The sequence below is a fragment of the Budorcas taxicolor genome, chromosome 6, assembly GCF_023091745.1.
Source record: "Budorcas taxicolor isolate Tak-1 chromosome 6, Takin1.1, whole genome shotgun sequence".
Classification (NCBI taxonomy): Eukaryota; Metazoa; Chordata; class Mammalia; order Artiodactyla; family Bovidae; genus Budorcas; species Budorcas taxicolor.
Window position 1 is genome coordinate 104949844 of NC_068915.1, and position 17459 is coordinate 104967302.

The window sequence follows — 17459 nt, forward strand, 5'->3', positions numbered from 1 at the left end:
CATCATCACATGCTCCCTGGGCACTTGGCGTACTCCCTCATCAGGACAGCACAAGCCTTCTGGAAAGCTCAGATCAGATCCTGATGCACCCATTTATACGAACAGTGATCAACTTCATCTTGCTACGTGGACCAGGGTGCATCAGTCCTCTCCACTGGCTGGTAAACTGCCCTTAGAGGGCTGAACTCAGAGCCGGCACAGTCTGTTCATCGTAAGACTTATCAAACTGCAGTTGACATGCTTTGAGGATCATCTCCTTTCCCTCAAAGATAAAGCTCTTTTATTCTGTGCCTCGTTTATTAGGCCTCTCTGCCACTGCCTTGGGGTTATGCACACAAATAAAATATGTAACAGGAAACTGCCTTTCTTGTTTTCTTTCTTTCCCTTCACCTAATTTCACCTCCCTGTCAAGTTTCCTTGCATTGATCCACTCACCACAGAAGCTGCCTCGGGCAAACGTACAGCTTCTCTCCTGGGAAGATGATTTTTTTTTCATTTAATCATGGAGGGGCAGGCTGCCTGGGAGGCCCTTGGCCATTTATCTCCCATCGGCTGTGAGCCACGCTTTCCCAGGGCAGCTCCTCTGGGGACCTGTTCTTTCCTGTCCACTTAGGAAGATGCAATGTGATCTCACAATCCCAGTGGCAGTGCCCCTTGGACAGGTAATTTCCCCGGGGGCTTAAGCTATGTGCTGTCAGTGTGAGTCCAAGTGAAGTTTCTAAGCCCTGGTCAATCTCGTGGCTACAGTAGCTGGAGTGGGTGACACCCAGCTGCTGGGTGAACATGGGGTGTCTAGGGGAGCAGAGAGTAGGGACCAACAGCTGATCCAAGATTGGGGGGTACACCTGGACCTCTCCTTAGGGAGCCTCCCAGACATTGATGGAGAGCAGAGTCTAAAATCCCTGAAACTTAGCACACAGTCATGATCACGAGAAAGCAGCATTTGCAAACGTTGGGAGGGGAGCCAAGGTCATCGCAAGAAGGGCGAGAGCTTGGGGAAAAGCACAGAAGGCAGAGCTTTGTGGATTGGGTCAGGAAGGCCTTTCAGGCAGGTTTGCAGATGGGTTCAATTTAGCATCTTTGTTTAAGTGGATGGAGAAGAAGGGCAATCTGTCCACGGAGAGATCATGTCAGCACTCACTGTTCTTCCTGGGAGAACAGCTGTTATCGGAACAAAACAAAACAGCGCTCAAATCCCACTTGGGGATGTGGGGCTTCCCTTCAGTGGCCTGACTCAGCCCAGGGCCCATGTCCATGGGATCCCTGCCAGGTGGCACTGCCCAGGCCCACCGCCCTAGTCTGGCCCTCACTTCCTGTAGCCTGGGTTTCTCACTTGGCCCCTGGCTCATGCCACTTGGCTACATATATTTTCCCATCCATCTGCCTTCCAGATCCGCTCTTCTCACAGCAAACCTGCCCCGTGAAGTTCATGCTTAAATATCCACCCCCCCCAACAGACCTCTCTGGAGCTCAGAGTAAATCTTAATGCAATGCCCCTGGACCTGCCTCCGGCCCCTCACTGACTTCCAACTGGTCCTGGGCTGTGCCTCTACCCCCAGCCCATCTTGGACAGAGGTTCTCACCGGGTTCAACCCTGGAGGTCCAATGGAGCCTGTGTCAGGTAAGGTCCGAATCAGCATTCACTGTAGTTCTCTAAGCCCCTCAGGGAATTGTAATGCTTTCAGTCAGAGTTGGGAAAGATGGCTCTAGCCCAGGGATTTCCAAGTTTGGCTGCAAGCTGGAATCACATGGGAGTGTTAGAAAATGTGACCTGGGTCCCACCCCCAGATTAGGGCTTGGTTGGCTGTGGATGCAGCCTGACCATCAGGACTTTTGAAAGCTTCCCGGGTGATTCAGCAGTGTTTGAGGATCACTGCTCGGGCCTGGCTGGGTTATTTGTGGTTCCTTTGCTATTAACCTCCTTTTATATCCTGGCATTTCTGCTGTATTGAAATTCACCTTTCCCTCCCTCATAAGCTAGCTCACTCTCCCTTCTTCCAAAGGTCAGAACTGAGGGATTCTAGAAGGGGTGGCAAGCTTTCTCTGAAAAAAGGCCAGATGGGAAATATATGAGGCTTTTTAGGCCACTGCAGATGGTCTCTGTCACACATTCTTCCTGTTTTCCCTTTAAAATGTAAACACCATTCCTTGCTCATGGGTCATACAAAATAGGCCATGGGCAAGATTTGGCCCACAAGCCATAAGTTCCCTGACTTTGGACCACAGCATTGGTTTGTTAGGTAGAGAGTTCCCCATCAGTAGAAGCAATCAAGTCATAGTCAGAGGACTTCTTGGCAGGGAAAGCATAGCTTAAGCTTCCAATGAGTAACTGGACTGAAAATTTTTCTGTTCTTTCACGAACTTAGGATACCTTAGTTCTAATTCATCCCAGCTCCTGGGCACAGTTTCTCATCTGCCAAAGGATCTCTGAGGTCCCCTGGGAGCTCTGAAAGGATCCCCATGTTCTGTTCCACCTCATTGTGAAGGTCTGTATGTGTCACACGGCCTTGGTGTCAACAATAGGTGCTATGATTTAGATATGTGAGTTTGAGGCAAAGAAGAAAGACTGCTCCTGACCTGTGTGTACAGATAACGTTTGAAGCAAGAACAGCTGGAAACCATGAAAATCAAAGTGCTCTGAATTCACCTTCAGCCACGGACATTTGACAACTAGATACAAATGGCAAATTATACCTTTCTGAACTGACACCAACAGGACTGATTCATGATAACGCAGAGTAGACCTATCACATGAGGATAAAGATAGAAGCTTCCTCTCTTATCCCAGATTCTCTGTGTCAGTCCTGCAGGTCAGTTTCCCAATGGGCCTAATTCCACCCACCTTTTAGCAAGCAGTCAATGAGTAATGACCATATGCATTGCTGTTGTTTAGCCACTAAGAGGTAACCACGTGCATAGGTCAGAGTTAAGATTACAGATCCTAGAACACAGTGGTGTCAACTCTAATCCAGTACTCGCCTCTTAGCTATGGGGCTTGGGGAAAGGATTAAGATTTTTGCTTTTCATCTATAAAAAGGATATAAAATTAGTTTGGGAAGGGAAGGTTTTACAGCTTACCTGTAATTCACCTTGTACAGCTGGGATAGGGAGAGGGAAAAGAGAGAAAAAATAATAACCTGGTCCATTCTGTTTATAAACTTGCTAATCCAGTCTCATAATGGTACTTGTAGCAGAAAGATAAGAGAGAGTCCTTATGTACAAATGCTTTCAGGACGCTTTACCTGGTTTATTTAGAATGGGATGTATAGCTATGGGGAGAGCTCACTGGAAAATGTCAGTGTCCGCCGTGTAATTATCAAAGTGAAAATGAAGATGCTTCACGAATAAAATAGTTTCTGGATGTGTGTTGTCCTGTATGTTTTATTCAGAGCCCTGGGAGTTTAATCTGGACCAGAGTGCACTCTAATCTTCAAGGAAGAATCTAGGGAGCCGTGCTAATGGCTTTAAACTTCACCTACATCTTCTGATGACCAGTATCCTGAGAATTATTGGTCAAGTTTGAGTCTGAATGAAATCCCTGACTGTTACTATTTCGACAACCTGAGTCTGTGTTATTTAATACTCATACAGGATGTTTATGAGCATTCACACACTTAGAACAGGGCCTGGCGCATAGTAAGTGCTCAATAAATGTTATTATTCTCAGAGAACTGGTGTGAGGACTAGGTCAGGGGACAGAGATCAGAGATTGGAATGTGCCGGAAAAGCTCAGAACAGTGCATGGATGTGAATTGCTATCCTTCGCAACAGGGTGGAAAGAGTGCAGGTTTTCAAAATCTGGGTTCCAATCTTGACTCCAAAATTTTCCGTGTAACCTCTCTGGGTTTATTTTCTCATCTGTAAACAGGAGCAGTTAATCCTAATTTCAAGCCTATCATGCAGATTGGGGGTGACGTGTGAGAGACATTCCGCGTAATCATGAGAGCTTAATGCCTGACCGCTTCTGTGTGTGAGGCCAGGGTGGGGCAAGGGGCAGGATGGGGCCAGGGAAGCCCTGAGCCATGGCCTCTGCATTTAACCAAGTCACTTTAGGGGTGACTTGTCCCCTTCTTGGAAGAGCTCTAGCTGTGACAGTGCCTGTTCTGGCTCCCTTCTGAGCTCTGAGGATAAGATAATGAACCACAAACAGGTTCTTTCAGAGCTTATTTTCTAGATCGAGGGTGACATACTAAAACAGACATCAGCGGACCACAGCCTACAGCCCGCACCCAGCCTGCCACCTGCTCTCGTGAATAAGGTGTCTTTGGGACACAGCCGTGTCATCTTTCATTTACCACTGCCTGTGGCTGCATCTGCACTACCACTGCAGAGCTGCAGAGTGGCCATGAGGCTGTGGGGCCTGGAAAACATTTACTGTCTTGCCCTTTACAGAAAAAGATTGGCAATCCCTGTGTTAAATCCTCATCTGAGAATACCGTGAGCAGATGGGGCAGGGAGAGAGGCTGAGAAACAAGTAAACCGGGATGATGTGATCGAGGGTATGTGTGTGTACGTGAGTGACTGTGGCTTGTGTGTGCACACGTGTACATTTGTGTATCCATATCCGTGTATGTGTATGTGTGTGTGCATGTGGCTACTTGTGTGTATGTTTGTGTTTGTGTATGTGTATACTTTGTGTATGCTTGTGTATACATGAGTCTGTGTATATTTTGTGTGTGCATGTATGTGCATGTGTGCATGTATGTGTGTGCTTGTGTGTATGTGTATGTGTGTGTTTGTGTATATTGTGCATATGTGCACGTGTGTGCATACTTTGTGTGTGCATGTGTGTGCATGAGTGTATGTGTGTACTTGTATGTGTATGTATGTGTGTGCATGTGTATACTTGTATGTAGGTATATAAGTTTGTGTTTGTGTATGCTTGTTGTGTACGCATATGTGTATACTTTGTGTATGCATGTGCAGATGCATGTGTGTGTGTACTTATGTGTTTGTGTACGTGTGTGTTGATTTTAGAGTAAGTGGTCAGGACAGGCCTCACTGGGCAGGTGACAGCCTGGGTAAGATGGTCACACTAGTCTATGAGCCCCATGAGAGCAAAGACGGACCCTGGGTTTCCTCCCCACGGTCCCCTGGCCTTGCATGGAGCCACCAGCTGCCCACCTCCGGGGGCCCTGACGTGCAGCTGGCTGGGTGGGTGGAGGCCCCGTGAGATGGAGCATATTCTCCTTGAATCTCTAACTGCTTCTTGGGCTCCTTGTTCGTCCTCTTGTCGTTAGCTGGCTCCCATCCCCTGGAAGATAACCTCCTGCTCCTCCAGTCGTCTCATCACTGCCGCACAGTGTGTGTGCGTGCGCACACGTGTATGTATGTCTGATACTCCCCCCGCCAGTCATTCCACGGCCCATCCCACCATCTCACTGCAACCTTCTGTTGTCCCTGGTGGGGATAAACGTGACAGGACATGGAACATCATGGCCTGTGAAAATCAGCGCAAAGGGAGAAAGAGAAGTTCAGGTCCATTTGTTCTGATGGAACTGTTTTCATCAACAGAGAAACCCAAAGAAGAACCACTGCAGGGACTCCGGGAGAGAGCTCTGCGATTGTCAGAACTGCCTGGAGACACCTTCCCAGCCCCAGCATGGTCCCTGACAGGGCCCCTGCGGGACACAGGCCCCCAAGCCAAGCATGGCAGGGCCCCTAGTCTCACCCGCCTGACCATCTGAGGCCCTGGAAGAGCAGAGGACCTGCCCACTAGGGAAACGGCAGAGCTGAGGCTGAAGCTGGGTCCTGGGTAAACTGGGGCTCAGAACACTCCAGACTGGATACTCATGCAGGGACAGTGACAGGTGGGGGTTAGGACCTAGGGGTTGGGCGATTCCATCACTGCCCGCTCTAGGCAAGCAGCTTCCCTCCGCTGCCTTCTCTAGAGCTGTCACGGGCCTTAAATGAGTTAATGGGCATCAAATGCTTGGCCAAGTACAGCACACAATCAGTGGTGAATAAATCCTAGACATTGCATTATTATATCATTATACCTTCCATTTGAAACCGTAGCCTCTCTGTGGGCACAGACTGTAACTTGAGCATCTTTCACTCATCCCAGCTCCCAGCTCTCCCAGTTGTTAAAGGTCGCTATGTTGTAGTATGTCACCATCTACGCATCTTTGAGTGAGCTTGTTACCGACCATCAGTTGGATGGAAACCAAGACAATCACTGCATTTAAATAGGCGGGGACTCTCTATTCCCCCTCCACTCCCAGGGGTCCCTGCCCTTCCTCAGACCACAGGCTTCGCATCCGTACAATGAGAACACCCTGCCCTGGTGGCATCATGAATCCCTAGGCTGGCAGGTGAGGAAGAGAGCCTTACCTGGCCCGCTGCAGAAGGCGGCGATGATGGCCAGAATGCACACGATACTCAGGTAAGGGATCCAGGGTGCGTGGTCCTGTGAGAGAGCAGTTGGGCAGATGAGGAAGCGGTCATGGGTGGTGGACCTGGGTACCACCCCCACCCCCAGCTCCTTGATCCACCTGCGAGACCTCGGGCAGGTCACTTTACATCTTTGAGCCTCAGTTTCAGTAGCCATAATGTGGGGATGATGATAACCCCTAAGCCATTCCATCCGTCTATCATACAGATGTCACAGTGAAATGGCATGACGCCTGTGAGCATTTAGCAAAGTCCCAGCATTTGGCTTCCCAGGTGGAGCAGTGGTAAAGAATAAGCCTGCCAAAACAGGAGATCCCTGGATTGGGAAGATCTCCTGGAGGAGGGCATGACAACCCACTCCAGTATTCTTGCCTGGGAAATCCCATGGATAGAGGAGCCTGGTGGGCTACAGTCCATGGAGTCTTGAAGAGTCAGACACGACTGAGCAACTGCTCATGCACAGCATATAAGTGGTAGAGAAATGAATAACACCATTTGAGGGCTTAACTGGAAGCAGGCAATATGAGAAAATTTTACAGGCAATTTCACTTTAAAAAAATTCTCTCTAAGCCAGTCTCTATTATCATATAAAACACTCTATCTCTCCCTCTGCAGTCCTGACAAGGTGTGAGATGAGTTAACTCATGTCATTAAATATGCTTGGAGGGGCTGTCACTGGTCTGGCGGGTGGGGGTGGTGGCGTCACGCCGGGTGGGAGAGAAGTTTAGGGAATCGCTTCTGCTCTAGCAGACTGGACGGTGATGATGGCAACCTGCTGTCACCACTGCTGGGACCTGATGAGCAGAGGTGAGCATGTGTGGAGGTGCTGGGGCACCTGGGCCCAGTCTAAGAGAGACTCAGGGAGGAGAGGAGTCTGTGCTCACCTTTGAAGGCTGAGCCAAAGTCAGGCAAGAGGAAAAGGAAAGGAAAAGATTTCCAGGAGAGGGTTCCCCATGGGCAAGGGCACAGAGGCACAGGAGGCACAGGAGAGCCCAGTGTGGACCTCCAGGGTGGAGGGGAGTGGGGAGAGGGGAGAACAGCCCTTCCATGCCAAGAGAAGCCCACCAGTCTGGTGCCTTGAATCATCCATCCATCCATCCATCCATCTGTCCATCCATCCAGTCATCTGTCCATCCGTCCATCCATCTGTCCATCCATCCATCCACCCATCTGTCCATCCATCCATCTATCCATTGTCTGTCCATCCATCCATCTGTCCATCCATCTGTCCATCCATCCATCCACCCATCTGTCCATCCATCCATCCATCCATCCATTGTCTGTCCATCCATCCATCTGTCTGTCCATCCATCCATCTGTCCATCCATCCATTCATCCATCCATCCATCCATCTGTCCATCCATCCATCTGTCCATCCATCATCCATCTGTCCGTCCACCCATCCATCTGTCCATCCATCCATTCATCCATCTGTCCATCCATCCATCCATCCATCCATCTATCCTTCCATCCATCTGACAGATTGTTCCAGGGTCCTCCTGGGTGCCTTGCTGGGAGGTGGAAATGTAGAAATGATATGGGCATGGTCCTCACCCCCACAACTCACTGTCCATTGGTAGAGAGAGATGGCTGAACAGTGAAAGCCAAGGCTGTGTGTAAATCAGTGTTTTAGGTCTGCCCCTGGGATCCTGGGGAAGACAGAGGAGGGTGCTTCACTCAGAGGGTGAAGGAAGGCTTCCTGGAAGAGGGGGTATCCAGGAGGAAGCCAGAGTCTCAGAAAGCAAGAAGCCAGTTGAGCAAGGAGGGCCTTGGGAAGAGGAAAGAGCCAGGCTCTTTTGTGGGCAGCTGCTGGGGAGCAGGGCTGGGGCGACAGAGGAAATGAGGGCAGCTGAGCAGGGAAAAGCTCTGAGACCTTGTGGGGTGAGGCCCAGAGGGGTTCTCATGCTCCAGGTGGCCCTTCCAGACATCTGACTCACTCTGCAGAAAGACTATGACCCAGAACATCCAGCTTGGTTGGTCCGAGGAGCCTATGAGACTCTCTGTCCAGGACAGCCCTGTCTGGTGGTGGGGAAGGAAGGTCTCTGCCAGCACATGACCCCAAGGAAGCATGCCCAGCAGCAACTCCTTTTTGAAGGACAAGGTATTGTCTCTCAGACATGTGCTAAGTCGCTTCAGTAGTATCCGACTGTGCAACCCCATGGACTGTAGCCCACCAGGCTCCTCTGTCCATGGGGATTCTCCAGGCAAGAACACTGGAGTGGGTTGCCATGCCCTCCTCCAGGGGATCTTCCTGACCCAGGGATTGAACTCAACGTTTCTTGCATCTCCTGCATTAGCAGGTGGGTTCTTTACCGCTAATGCCACCTGGGAAGCCCAGCACGCTGACGTTGCCTTTTTCTAGACATGTGGGGACCTTAAGACCTTTGGCAGGTGACCATCACATGTGGTTTCCATTCAGGGATTCATTTTTGAAAAGTGCAAATTCTTACTGACCACTGTGACCTCGCCCCACACTTCCCATAGGGCTGAGATGAGCTTGAGGCATGGCGTAAATGCTCAGTGAACACAGGCTTCCCTGAGCAGTGCAAGGAACAGGAGGAAACCCCAAGATCCTGGGATCTGTTCTCAGGTCTGCCCTTGCCCAGCTGTGGAAGCTTGGGCAGCTTCTTCATTGAGATGTATGCCTCAGTTTCCTCATCACCATTAAAGGAAAAGATACCACTTTCATAAGAATTAGCTATGGCTCCATCCATTCCCCCCGCAAACAGCCATTCACTGAGCACTTCCTATGCTCTGGGCACTGTTTGCAGCACTTCAAATGCATGTCTTATTTAATCCTCACGCTGCAAGTGAGAGGATCCACCTGTCCCTTCCCTGGGGAGGTCAGGATGGGCTGGGCATAGGGTAACCATCCCATTTTAGACACGGGGCCCTGAGGAGCAGAGAGGTTAAGTGACTTGCCAAAAGTTTCATGGAGGGTAAGTGGGACATTCAGAATTCCCATTAGGCGGCTGGCTCCAGTGCCCCTGCTGGTACCCATGGGCATCAATGTGGTAATTGCACAGGAGTCTCATAGGGCCGTGCCAGCCACCATGAGTGGGAGCGTGAGAGCTGGAGGGGGCACGTTCGGAGACATCTAGTGCAATCTCCTCTATTCCACAGATGGGTAAACTGAGGCTCGAGGGGGACAGATCTTGCCCAAGATCACACAGCTCATTAGTGACTTCCTGATAGGACCAGAAGTCAGGTCTCTTCTTTCCCCCTCCCCGGCCCCCACCCCAGTCCAAGGACCCATTACTAACATCCTTCCCCAAGGGTGCTCCGCAGCTTCAAAGCTGAGATGCCCTTGGGAACTCCACACTACAAGGGTTGCCTATAGACTGGATGGACTTCCCGAGCCAATGGTCCCAGAATATGAGGCCGAAAGCCACGCCCATCCTGAACTCCCTGGGGAAAGGACAGGCATGTCCTCTCACCTGTAGCGTCAGGGTAATGGTGAGGATCCCAAAGAAGAGGGCCATCAGCCCAAAGCCACCGATGAGGAGAGGTCTCCGTCCCACACGCTCGATGACCAAGCCCTGGGTGAGGGTCAGAGAGAGATGGTCAGTGAGTGAAGGGGACCCGTGCTGCTGGGGAACCACACTGGGGGCATGGCTAAAGGATGGCTCTGACCTGATGGCCAAAGGATGGCCACAGCCAGAGAAGGAGGGAGAAGAAAGCCACAATTCGTGAGCACTGGCTGTGTGTCCATACCTTCACCTTCCTCCCGATCTTCCTCATCAGGGAGGGTGGGTTTATCCTCAGAAGGGACGTAGTTGCCCAGCCCTTCCCCCACCTAGGGATCCAGTAGGCAGGTGGTGGGCAATTGCTCTCTGTTCCTCTACCCCGTGTGTTGTGGGTAGACTCCCAGGGCACGGCGCTGGTGTGGGAGTGGGCAGAGAAGTTCCCGCCTCCTGGCTCTAACTGGCTCCTGAGTCAGTCGATGCTACTGTGTCTTTGTTGCTCCTCTTTCCTGATGGTCATGGGTGAATGTGGGTGATTGAAACTGATGACCATTTGTCAAGCACCTGTTATGTGCCAGGCGCAGTCTTTCTATGCGTCCATTCATTTAACTGGCACTAAAGCTTCATGAAGTGGTTTGTTACCCTCCTACCCTGTTGGCGGGAATGGAAACTGGTGTAGGCACTATGGGAAACAGCATGGAAGTTCTTCAAAAGGCTAAAAATAGAGCTACCATGTGACCCTGCAATCCCACTCCTGGGCACAGAGCTTTCTGGTTGGTTCTTGTTGTTCATCGCCAAGTTGTGTCCGACTCTTCACAACCCCATAGACTGCAGCCCGCCAGGCTTCCCTGTCCTTCACCATCTCCTGGAGTTTGCTCAAGTTGATGATCACTGAGCTGGTGATGCTAGCCAACCATCTCATCCTCTACCACCCTCTTCTCCTTTTGTCTTCAATCTTTCCCAGAATCAGAGTCTTTTCTGGTGAGCTGGCTCTTTGCATCAAGTGGTCGAAATATTGGAGCTTCAGCTTCAGCATCAGTCCTTCCCATGACTATTCAGGGTTGATTTCCTTTTGGACTGACTGGTTTGATCTCCTTTTTTTTTTTTTTTTTCTGGAGAAAATTCTAATTTGAAAAGATACATGCACCCCAATGTTCATAGTAGCACTATTTACAATAGCCAAGACAAGGAAGCAAGTGTCATGTCCACCATATGGGCTTCCCTTGTGGCTCAGCGGTAAAGAATCTACCTTTAATGCTGGAGACCCAGGTTCGATCCCTGGGTTGGGAAGATCCCTGGAGAAGGAAATGGCAAGCCATTCCAGTATTCTTGCCTGGAAAATCCCGTGGATGGAAGAACCTGGCGGGCTATAGTCCATGGGGTCACAAGAGTCAGAAACGACTGAGCGACTTAAAAAATATATATATGTATCCATACACAATGGAATATTATTCAGCCATAAAAAGAATGAAATAATGCCATTTGCAGCAACTTGGACAGACCTAAAGATTATCACATTAAGTGAAGTAAGTCAGAAAGAGAAAGACAAAGATCATATAATATCAGTTCTCTGTGGAATCTAAAATATGACATAAATGAACTTAATGAGATAGAGACAGACTCACAGATGTAGAAAACAAACTGACGGTTATCAAAGGAGAACAGAGGTGAGAGAGAGAGAAGCTGGGAGTGTGGGATTCGCAGATACACTACACATAAAATAGATAGACAAAAAGGTCTCACTATAGAGTACATGGAACTAGGTTCAGTGCCCTGTGATGCACCATAATGGGAAAAGGAAAACATGAAAAGAATGTGTGTGTATAACTGAATCACTCTGCTATACACCAGAAACTAACACAACTAACAGTGTCAATCAACTATACACCAGTTAAAGTTTTTTAATTTAAAAATTAAAATAGGTTCTAGTATTTGTCTGATTTTATAGGTAAAGGAACCAACATAGAGGCTTTGGAAAACTGGTTAAGGTCATGAGGCTGGCAGGAGGCAGAGCGGGCACCGTCTATAATCTTTCCTGGTCCGTAAGACATTAATATTTTCCCCGGCAGAATAAACAAAGCTCCACTTGGTAAGAGCGCACGGATGCACCTGGATGCTCAGCACCTTCCTCCCTGTACGCTGACTCTCCTCCTCTCTTGAAGGCTAGGAGTTTCATCTTTGTTTTCCCAGAACCTAGAAGACCACCCGGTAGGTGTGGAGCCAACATTTGCTGATGGAGTGAAGGTTTATATTTGTAAGGCAGGTATGATGGTTCTCCTTTCTCAGAGGAGAGGGAGATGAAGGTGGAAGGTTTCCCCCATGAGAAGCCAGGCCCAGTGAGAGCCATGGAGGAAGCAAAGATTAGCAGTTGCTGGGAAAGTTCTAGAGAGAGAGAAGGGCATGCGTCTAAGTCATCTCTCCTCTCCAAGCTTTCATGAACTGAGTCCATCAAAGGGGAGGACCTGAGAGGGGCTGCCAGGACCAGAGCAACATGGAGGGAAGCTGGGTCCGGGGATGGAGATCGGAGACACCTGGGATCAGAGGTCCAGCGAGATTATGGAATTTGTCAAAAGTCACGCAGAGCTCCTCAGAGATGAGAAAGTGGGGTAAATGCTCTCTCACGCCCAGGGATGTTTGAAAAATAGCTCTGCTCTTTAACTCAGTCATTCACCTTTTGGATATTTATCCTAAGGAAACAGACATTTGGTCAAAACTTTATGAACAAAGATCTTCATAGTGTTGTTATGTGCCCGGAGGCTCCAGTCATGTCTGACTCTGCTGTAGTCCGCCAGGCTTCTCTGTCCATGGGGTTCTTCAGGGAAGAATACTGGAGCGGGGTAGCCATTCCCTTGTCCAGGGGCTCTTCCCAACCCAAGGACCAAACCCATGTCTCTTATGTCTCCTGCCCTGGCAGGCATGTTCTTAAGGAAATAGAAATCTAGAGGTCCATCAACAATTGAATTAGTTAAATAAACACTGGAACATCTCCATGACAATTGTGTAGGGATTCACACATTTTCAAAGAATTTAAAATAACAGGAGAGACAGAAAGATGGCGGAGGAATAGGACGGGAAGACCACTTTCTCCCTCACAAATTCCTCAAAAGAACATTTCAACACTGAGCAAACTCCACAAAACAACTTCTGTAGGCTGGCAGAGGACATCAGGCAACCAGAAAAGCAGACCATTGTCTTCAAAAACAGGTAGGAAAAAATATAAAAGACGAAAAAGGAGACAAAGGAGGTGGGGAGGGAGCTCCGTCCCGGGAAGGGAAGCCCGTCCCGGGAAGGGAATTTTAGGAAGAGAGGTTTCCAAACACCAGGAAACACTCTCCCTGCCGAGTCTGTGATGAGTCTTGGAAACACAGAGGGCAACATAACAGGAAGGAAAAATAAAGAAATAATTAAAACCAAGAGATGACAAGCCCAACAGTAACTCCCCCAGCGGAAAAGCGGCGCAGACGCCTGCATCCGCCATTGGGAAGTGGGGGCAGGGCAGGGACGCGCGGGAGGCGCGGGCTGCAGTGCTTTGTAAGAATCGGGCAGGAACGCCCCACGCGCAACCAGAACGATCTAACTTGCGCTAGCAAACCAGACTGTGGGATAGCTACCGCCCGAAAAGCTCGAACATAAGACACCGCCAGGACCGAGCACAGAACAAAGGACGGAACGGAAAAAGCCGGCTGCAGACCATCCCCCGCCGGGGACAGGCAGCCAGAGCCGTAAGGGCTGGAAAGGGGCAATTGCAGACCTGGAGAGACTTTACTTACCTAACTGCAAGCAGGCCTCTTTGCTAAGACTTCTGGGGGTGCTGGACAGTCACAATCTGCCTCACGGGGGACGCCAGCGGGCCACCCAGAAAGCTGAGCAGCAGCGGCAGAAAAGGTGACACGCCGTGGCGATCGCGCTCGCCAAACTCCTGAGCTACTCGGACCTGGGAAGGGCACAAAGCGCAGTCCCAGCCGAATCTGTGCCTCTGAGGGCGGCCTGAGTGCCGAACCTGAGCGGCTTGGACCGGGGAAGTGCACGCAGCCTAGGGCTGGCCCCAGACGGTTCCCGGCTGAGCATCGTAGAGCCGGAGCAGTTTGTGCGCCGCGAGAAGGGACAGGTCAAGTGGGGCTGAGACACTGTGTGCACACGACAGTGCTATTTGTTTGCAGCATCCCCCCTCCCCACAGCGCGACTGAACTAGTGAGCCTGAAAAACCAGCAAACGGAAGAAGTTAAACAGAGGGAGCCACCTTGGAAGTGATCCCACACGGCCCAAAACATCAGAGAAGGGCCAGATATATTTTTACTATTTTTAAAATCATTCCTTTTTTTTTTCTAACTTTTTTTTTAATTGTTAAGTCTTCTATTTCTCCTCTAATTTTTATTACTATAACCTATTATTACTATTTAGAAAAAAAAAAGACTTTTTTTTTTTTTTTTTTTTTAAGGCAAACACCATATATAGCCTTTGGATGGTTGTTGGTGGTTTTTTGTTTTTTTTTGTTTTTGTTTGTTTTGGTTTTTTTTGTTTGTTTTTTTAATAATTCTTGTTTTTTCTTTCTTTCTTTCTTTCCTCCTTTTTCCTTCTGCTTCTTTTCTTTAATATTGTATTTTTGAAAATCCAACCTCTACTCTAGATTTTTAATCTTTGCTCTTAGGTTTTTGTTGTCAATTTTGTACATTTAAAAACCCAAACTTCACTACCCAAGTTTACCTGAGAGCGAGATTACCAGCTTGACCACTCTCTCCTCCTTTGGACTCTCCTTTTTCTCCACCAGGTGGCCTCTGTCTCTTTTCTCCCCCATCTCTTCTCTATCCAACTCTGTGAATCTCTGTGTGTTCCAGACGGTGGAGAACACCTAAGGAACTGGTTACTGGCAGGATTTGTCTCTCTCCTTCTCATTCCTCTCTCTTATCCTCCTGGCCACCTCTGTCTACTTCCTCCCTCTCCTCTTCCCCGTATAACTCCGTAAATACCTCTGAGCGGTCCAGACTATAGAGCGCACATAAGGAAGTGAATACTGGCTAGCTTGCTCTCTCCTCTTTTGATCTCACCGCATCTCATTCCAGTTACCTCTAACTACCCCCTCCATCTTCTCTTCTCCTTGTAACTCAGTGAACCTCTCTGAGTGTCCCTCAATGTGGAGAAACTTTTCATCTTTAACCTAGATGTTTTATCATCGGTGCTGTATAGATGGAGAAGTCTAGAGGCTACTGTAAAAATAAAACTGAAGACCAGAAGCAGGAGGCTTAAATCCAAAGCCTGAAAACATTAGAGAACTCTTGAATTCAGGGAACATTAAGCAATAGGAGCTCATCAAATGCCTTCATACCTACACTGAAACCAAGCTCCACCCAAGGGCCAACAAGTTCCAAAACAAGACATACCACTCAAATTCTCCAGCAACACAGGAACACTCCCCTGAGCTTCAATATACAGGCAGCTCAAGATTATTCCAAAACTTTTGATGTCTCATAACCCATTACTGGTCACTCCACTGCGCTCCAGAGAGAAGAAACCCAGCTCCACCCACCAGAACTCCAACACAAGCCTCCCTAACCAGGAAACCTTGACAAGCCACTGATAGAACCCCACCCACAGTGAGGAAGCTCCATAATAAAGAGAACTCCACAAATTACCAGAATATAAAAAGACCACCCCAAACGCAGCAATATAACCAAGATGAAGAGACAGAGGAATACTCAGCAGGTAAAGGAACAGGAGAGTTGCCCACCAAACCAAACAAAAGAGGAAGAAGTAGGGAATCTACCTGAGAAGGAATTCCGAATATTGATAGTGAAAATGATCCAAAATCTTGAAATCAAAATGGAATCACAGATTAATAGCCTAGAGACAAGGATTGAGAAGATGCAAGAAAGGTTTAACAAGGACCTAGAAGAAATAAAAAAGAGTCAAAATATAATGAATAACGCAATAAATGAGATCAGAAACACTCTGGAGGCAACAAATAGTAGAATAACGGAGGCAGAAGATAGGATTAGTGAAATAGAAGATAGAATGGTAGAAATAAATGAATCAGAGAGGAAACAAGAAAAACGAATTAAAAGAAACGAGGACAATCTCAGAGACCTCCAGGACAATATGAAATGCTCCAACATTCGAATTATAGGAGTCCCAGAAGAAGAAGACAGAAAGAAAGATCATGAGAAAATCCTTGAGGAGATATTGAAAACTTCCCTAAAATGGGGAAGGAAATAATCACCCAAGTCCAAGAAACACAGAGAGTTCCTAACAGGATAAACCCAAGGTGAAACACCCCAAGACACATATTAATTAAATTAACAAAATCAAACACAAAGAACAAATATTAAAAGCAGCAAAGGAAAAACAACAAATAACACACAAGGGGATTCCCATAAGGATAACAGCTGATCTTTCAATAGAAACTCTTCAGGCCAGGAAGGAATGGCAAGACATACTTAAAATGATGAAAGACAATAACCTACAGCCCAGATTACTGTACCCAGCAAGGATCTCATTCAAATACGAAGGAGAAATCAAAAGCTTTACAGACAAGCAAAAGCTGAGAGAATTCAGCACCACCAAACCAGCTCTCCAACAAATTCTAAAGGATATTCTCTAGACAGGAAACACGAAAAGGGTGTATAAACCCAAACCCAAAACAATAAAGTAAATGGTAACTGGATCATACTTATCAATAATTACCTTAAACGTAAATGGGTTGAATGCCCCAACCAAAAGGCAAAGACTGGCCGGATGGATACAAAAACAAGACCCCTCTATATGCTGCTTACAAGAGACCCACCTCAAAACAAGAGACACATACAGACTGAAAGTGAAGGGCTGGAAAAAGATATACCACGCAAATAGAGACCAAAAGAAAGCAGGAGTGGCAATACTCATATCTGATAAAATAGACTTTAAAACAAAGACTGAAAAGAGACAAAGAAGGCCACTACATAATGATCAAAGGATCAATCCAAGAAGAAGATATAACAATTATAAATATATATGCACCCAATATAGGAGCACCGCAATATGTAAGACAAATGCTAACAAGTATGAAAGGGGAAATCAACAATAACACAATAATAGTGGGAGACTTTAATACCCCACTCACACCTATGGACAGATCAACTAAACAGAAAATTAACAAAGAAACGCAAACTTTAAACGATACATTAGATCAATTAGACTGAATTGATATCTATAGGACATTTCACCCCAAAACAATGAATTTCACCTTTTTTTCAAGTGCTCATGGAACCTTCTCCAGGATAGATCACATCCTGGGCCATAAATCTAAACTTGATAAATTCAAAAAAATCGAAATCATTCCAAGCATCTTTTCTGACCATAATGCCTTAAGATTAGATCTCAATTACAGGAGAAAAACTACTAAAAATTCCAACATATGGAGGTTGAACAACACACTTCTGAATAACCAACAAATCACAGAAGAAATCAAAAAAGAAATCAAAATATGCATAGAAACTAATGAAAATGAAAACACAACAACCCAAAACCTGTGGGACACTATAAAAGCAGTGCTAAGAGGAAAATTCATAGCAATACAGGCATACCTCAAGAAACAAGAAAAAAGTCAAATAAATAACCTAACTCTACAAC

The 17459-nt window shown here is 47.6% G+C and overlaps 1 protein-coding gene across 1 annotated transcript in view; it reads right to left on the reverse strand.

Annotated features, from left to right (window-relative positions):
* Positions 1-17459, reverse strand: part of SLC2A9 (solute carrier family 2 member 9) — a 215093-nt gene that overhangs the window by 54700 nt on the left and 142934 nt on the right. The window contains exons 9-10 of the mRNA XM_052642178.1: positions 9831-9932; positions 6334-6409 (exon numbers count right to left, since the gene is read on the reverse strand). Coding sequence (XP_052498138.1) covers positions 6334-6409; positions 9831-9932 — 178 coding nt within the window. The remainder of the gene's footprint in view (positions 1-6333; positions 6410-9830; positions 9933-17459) is intronic.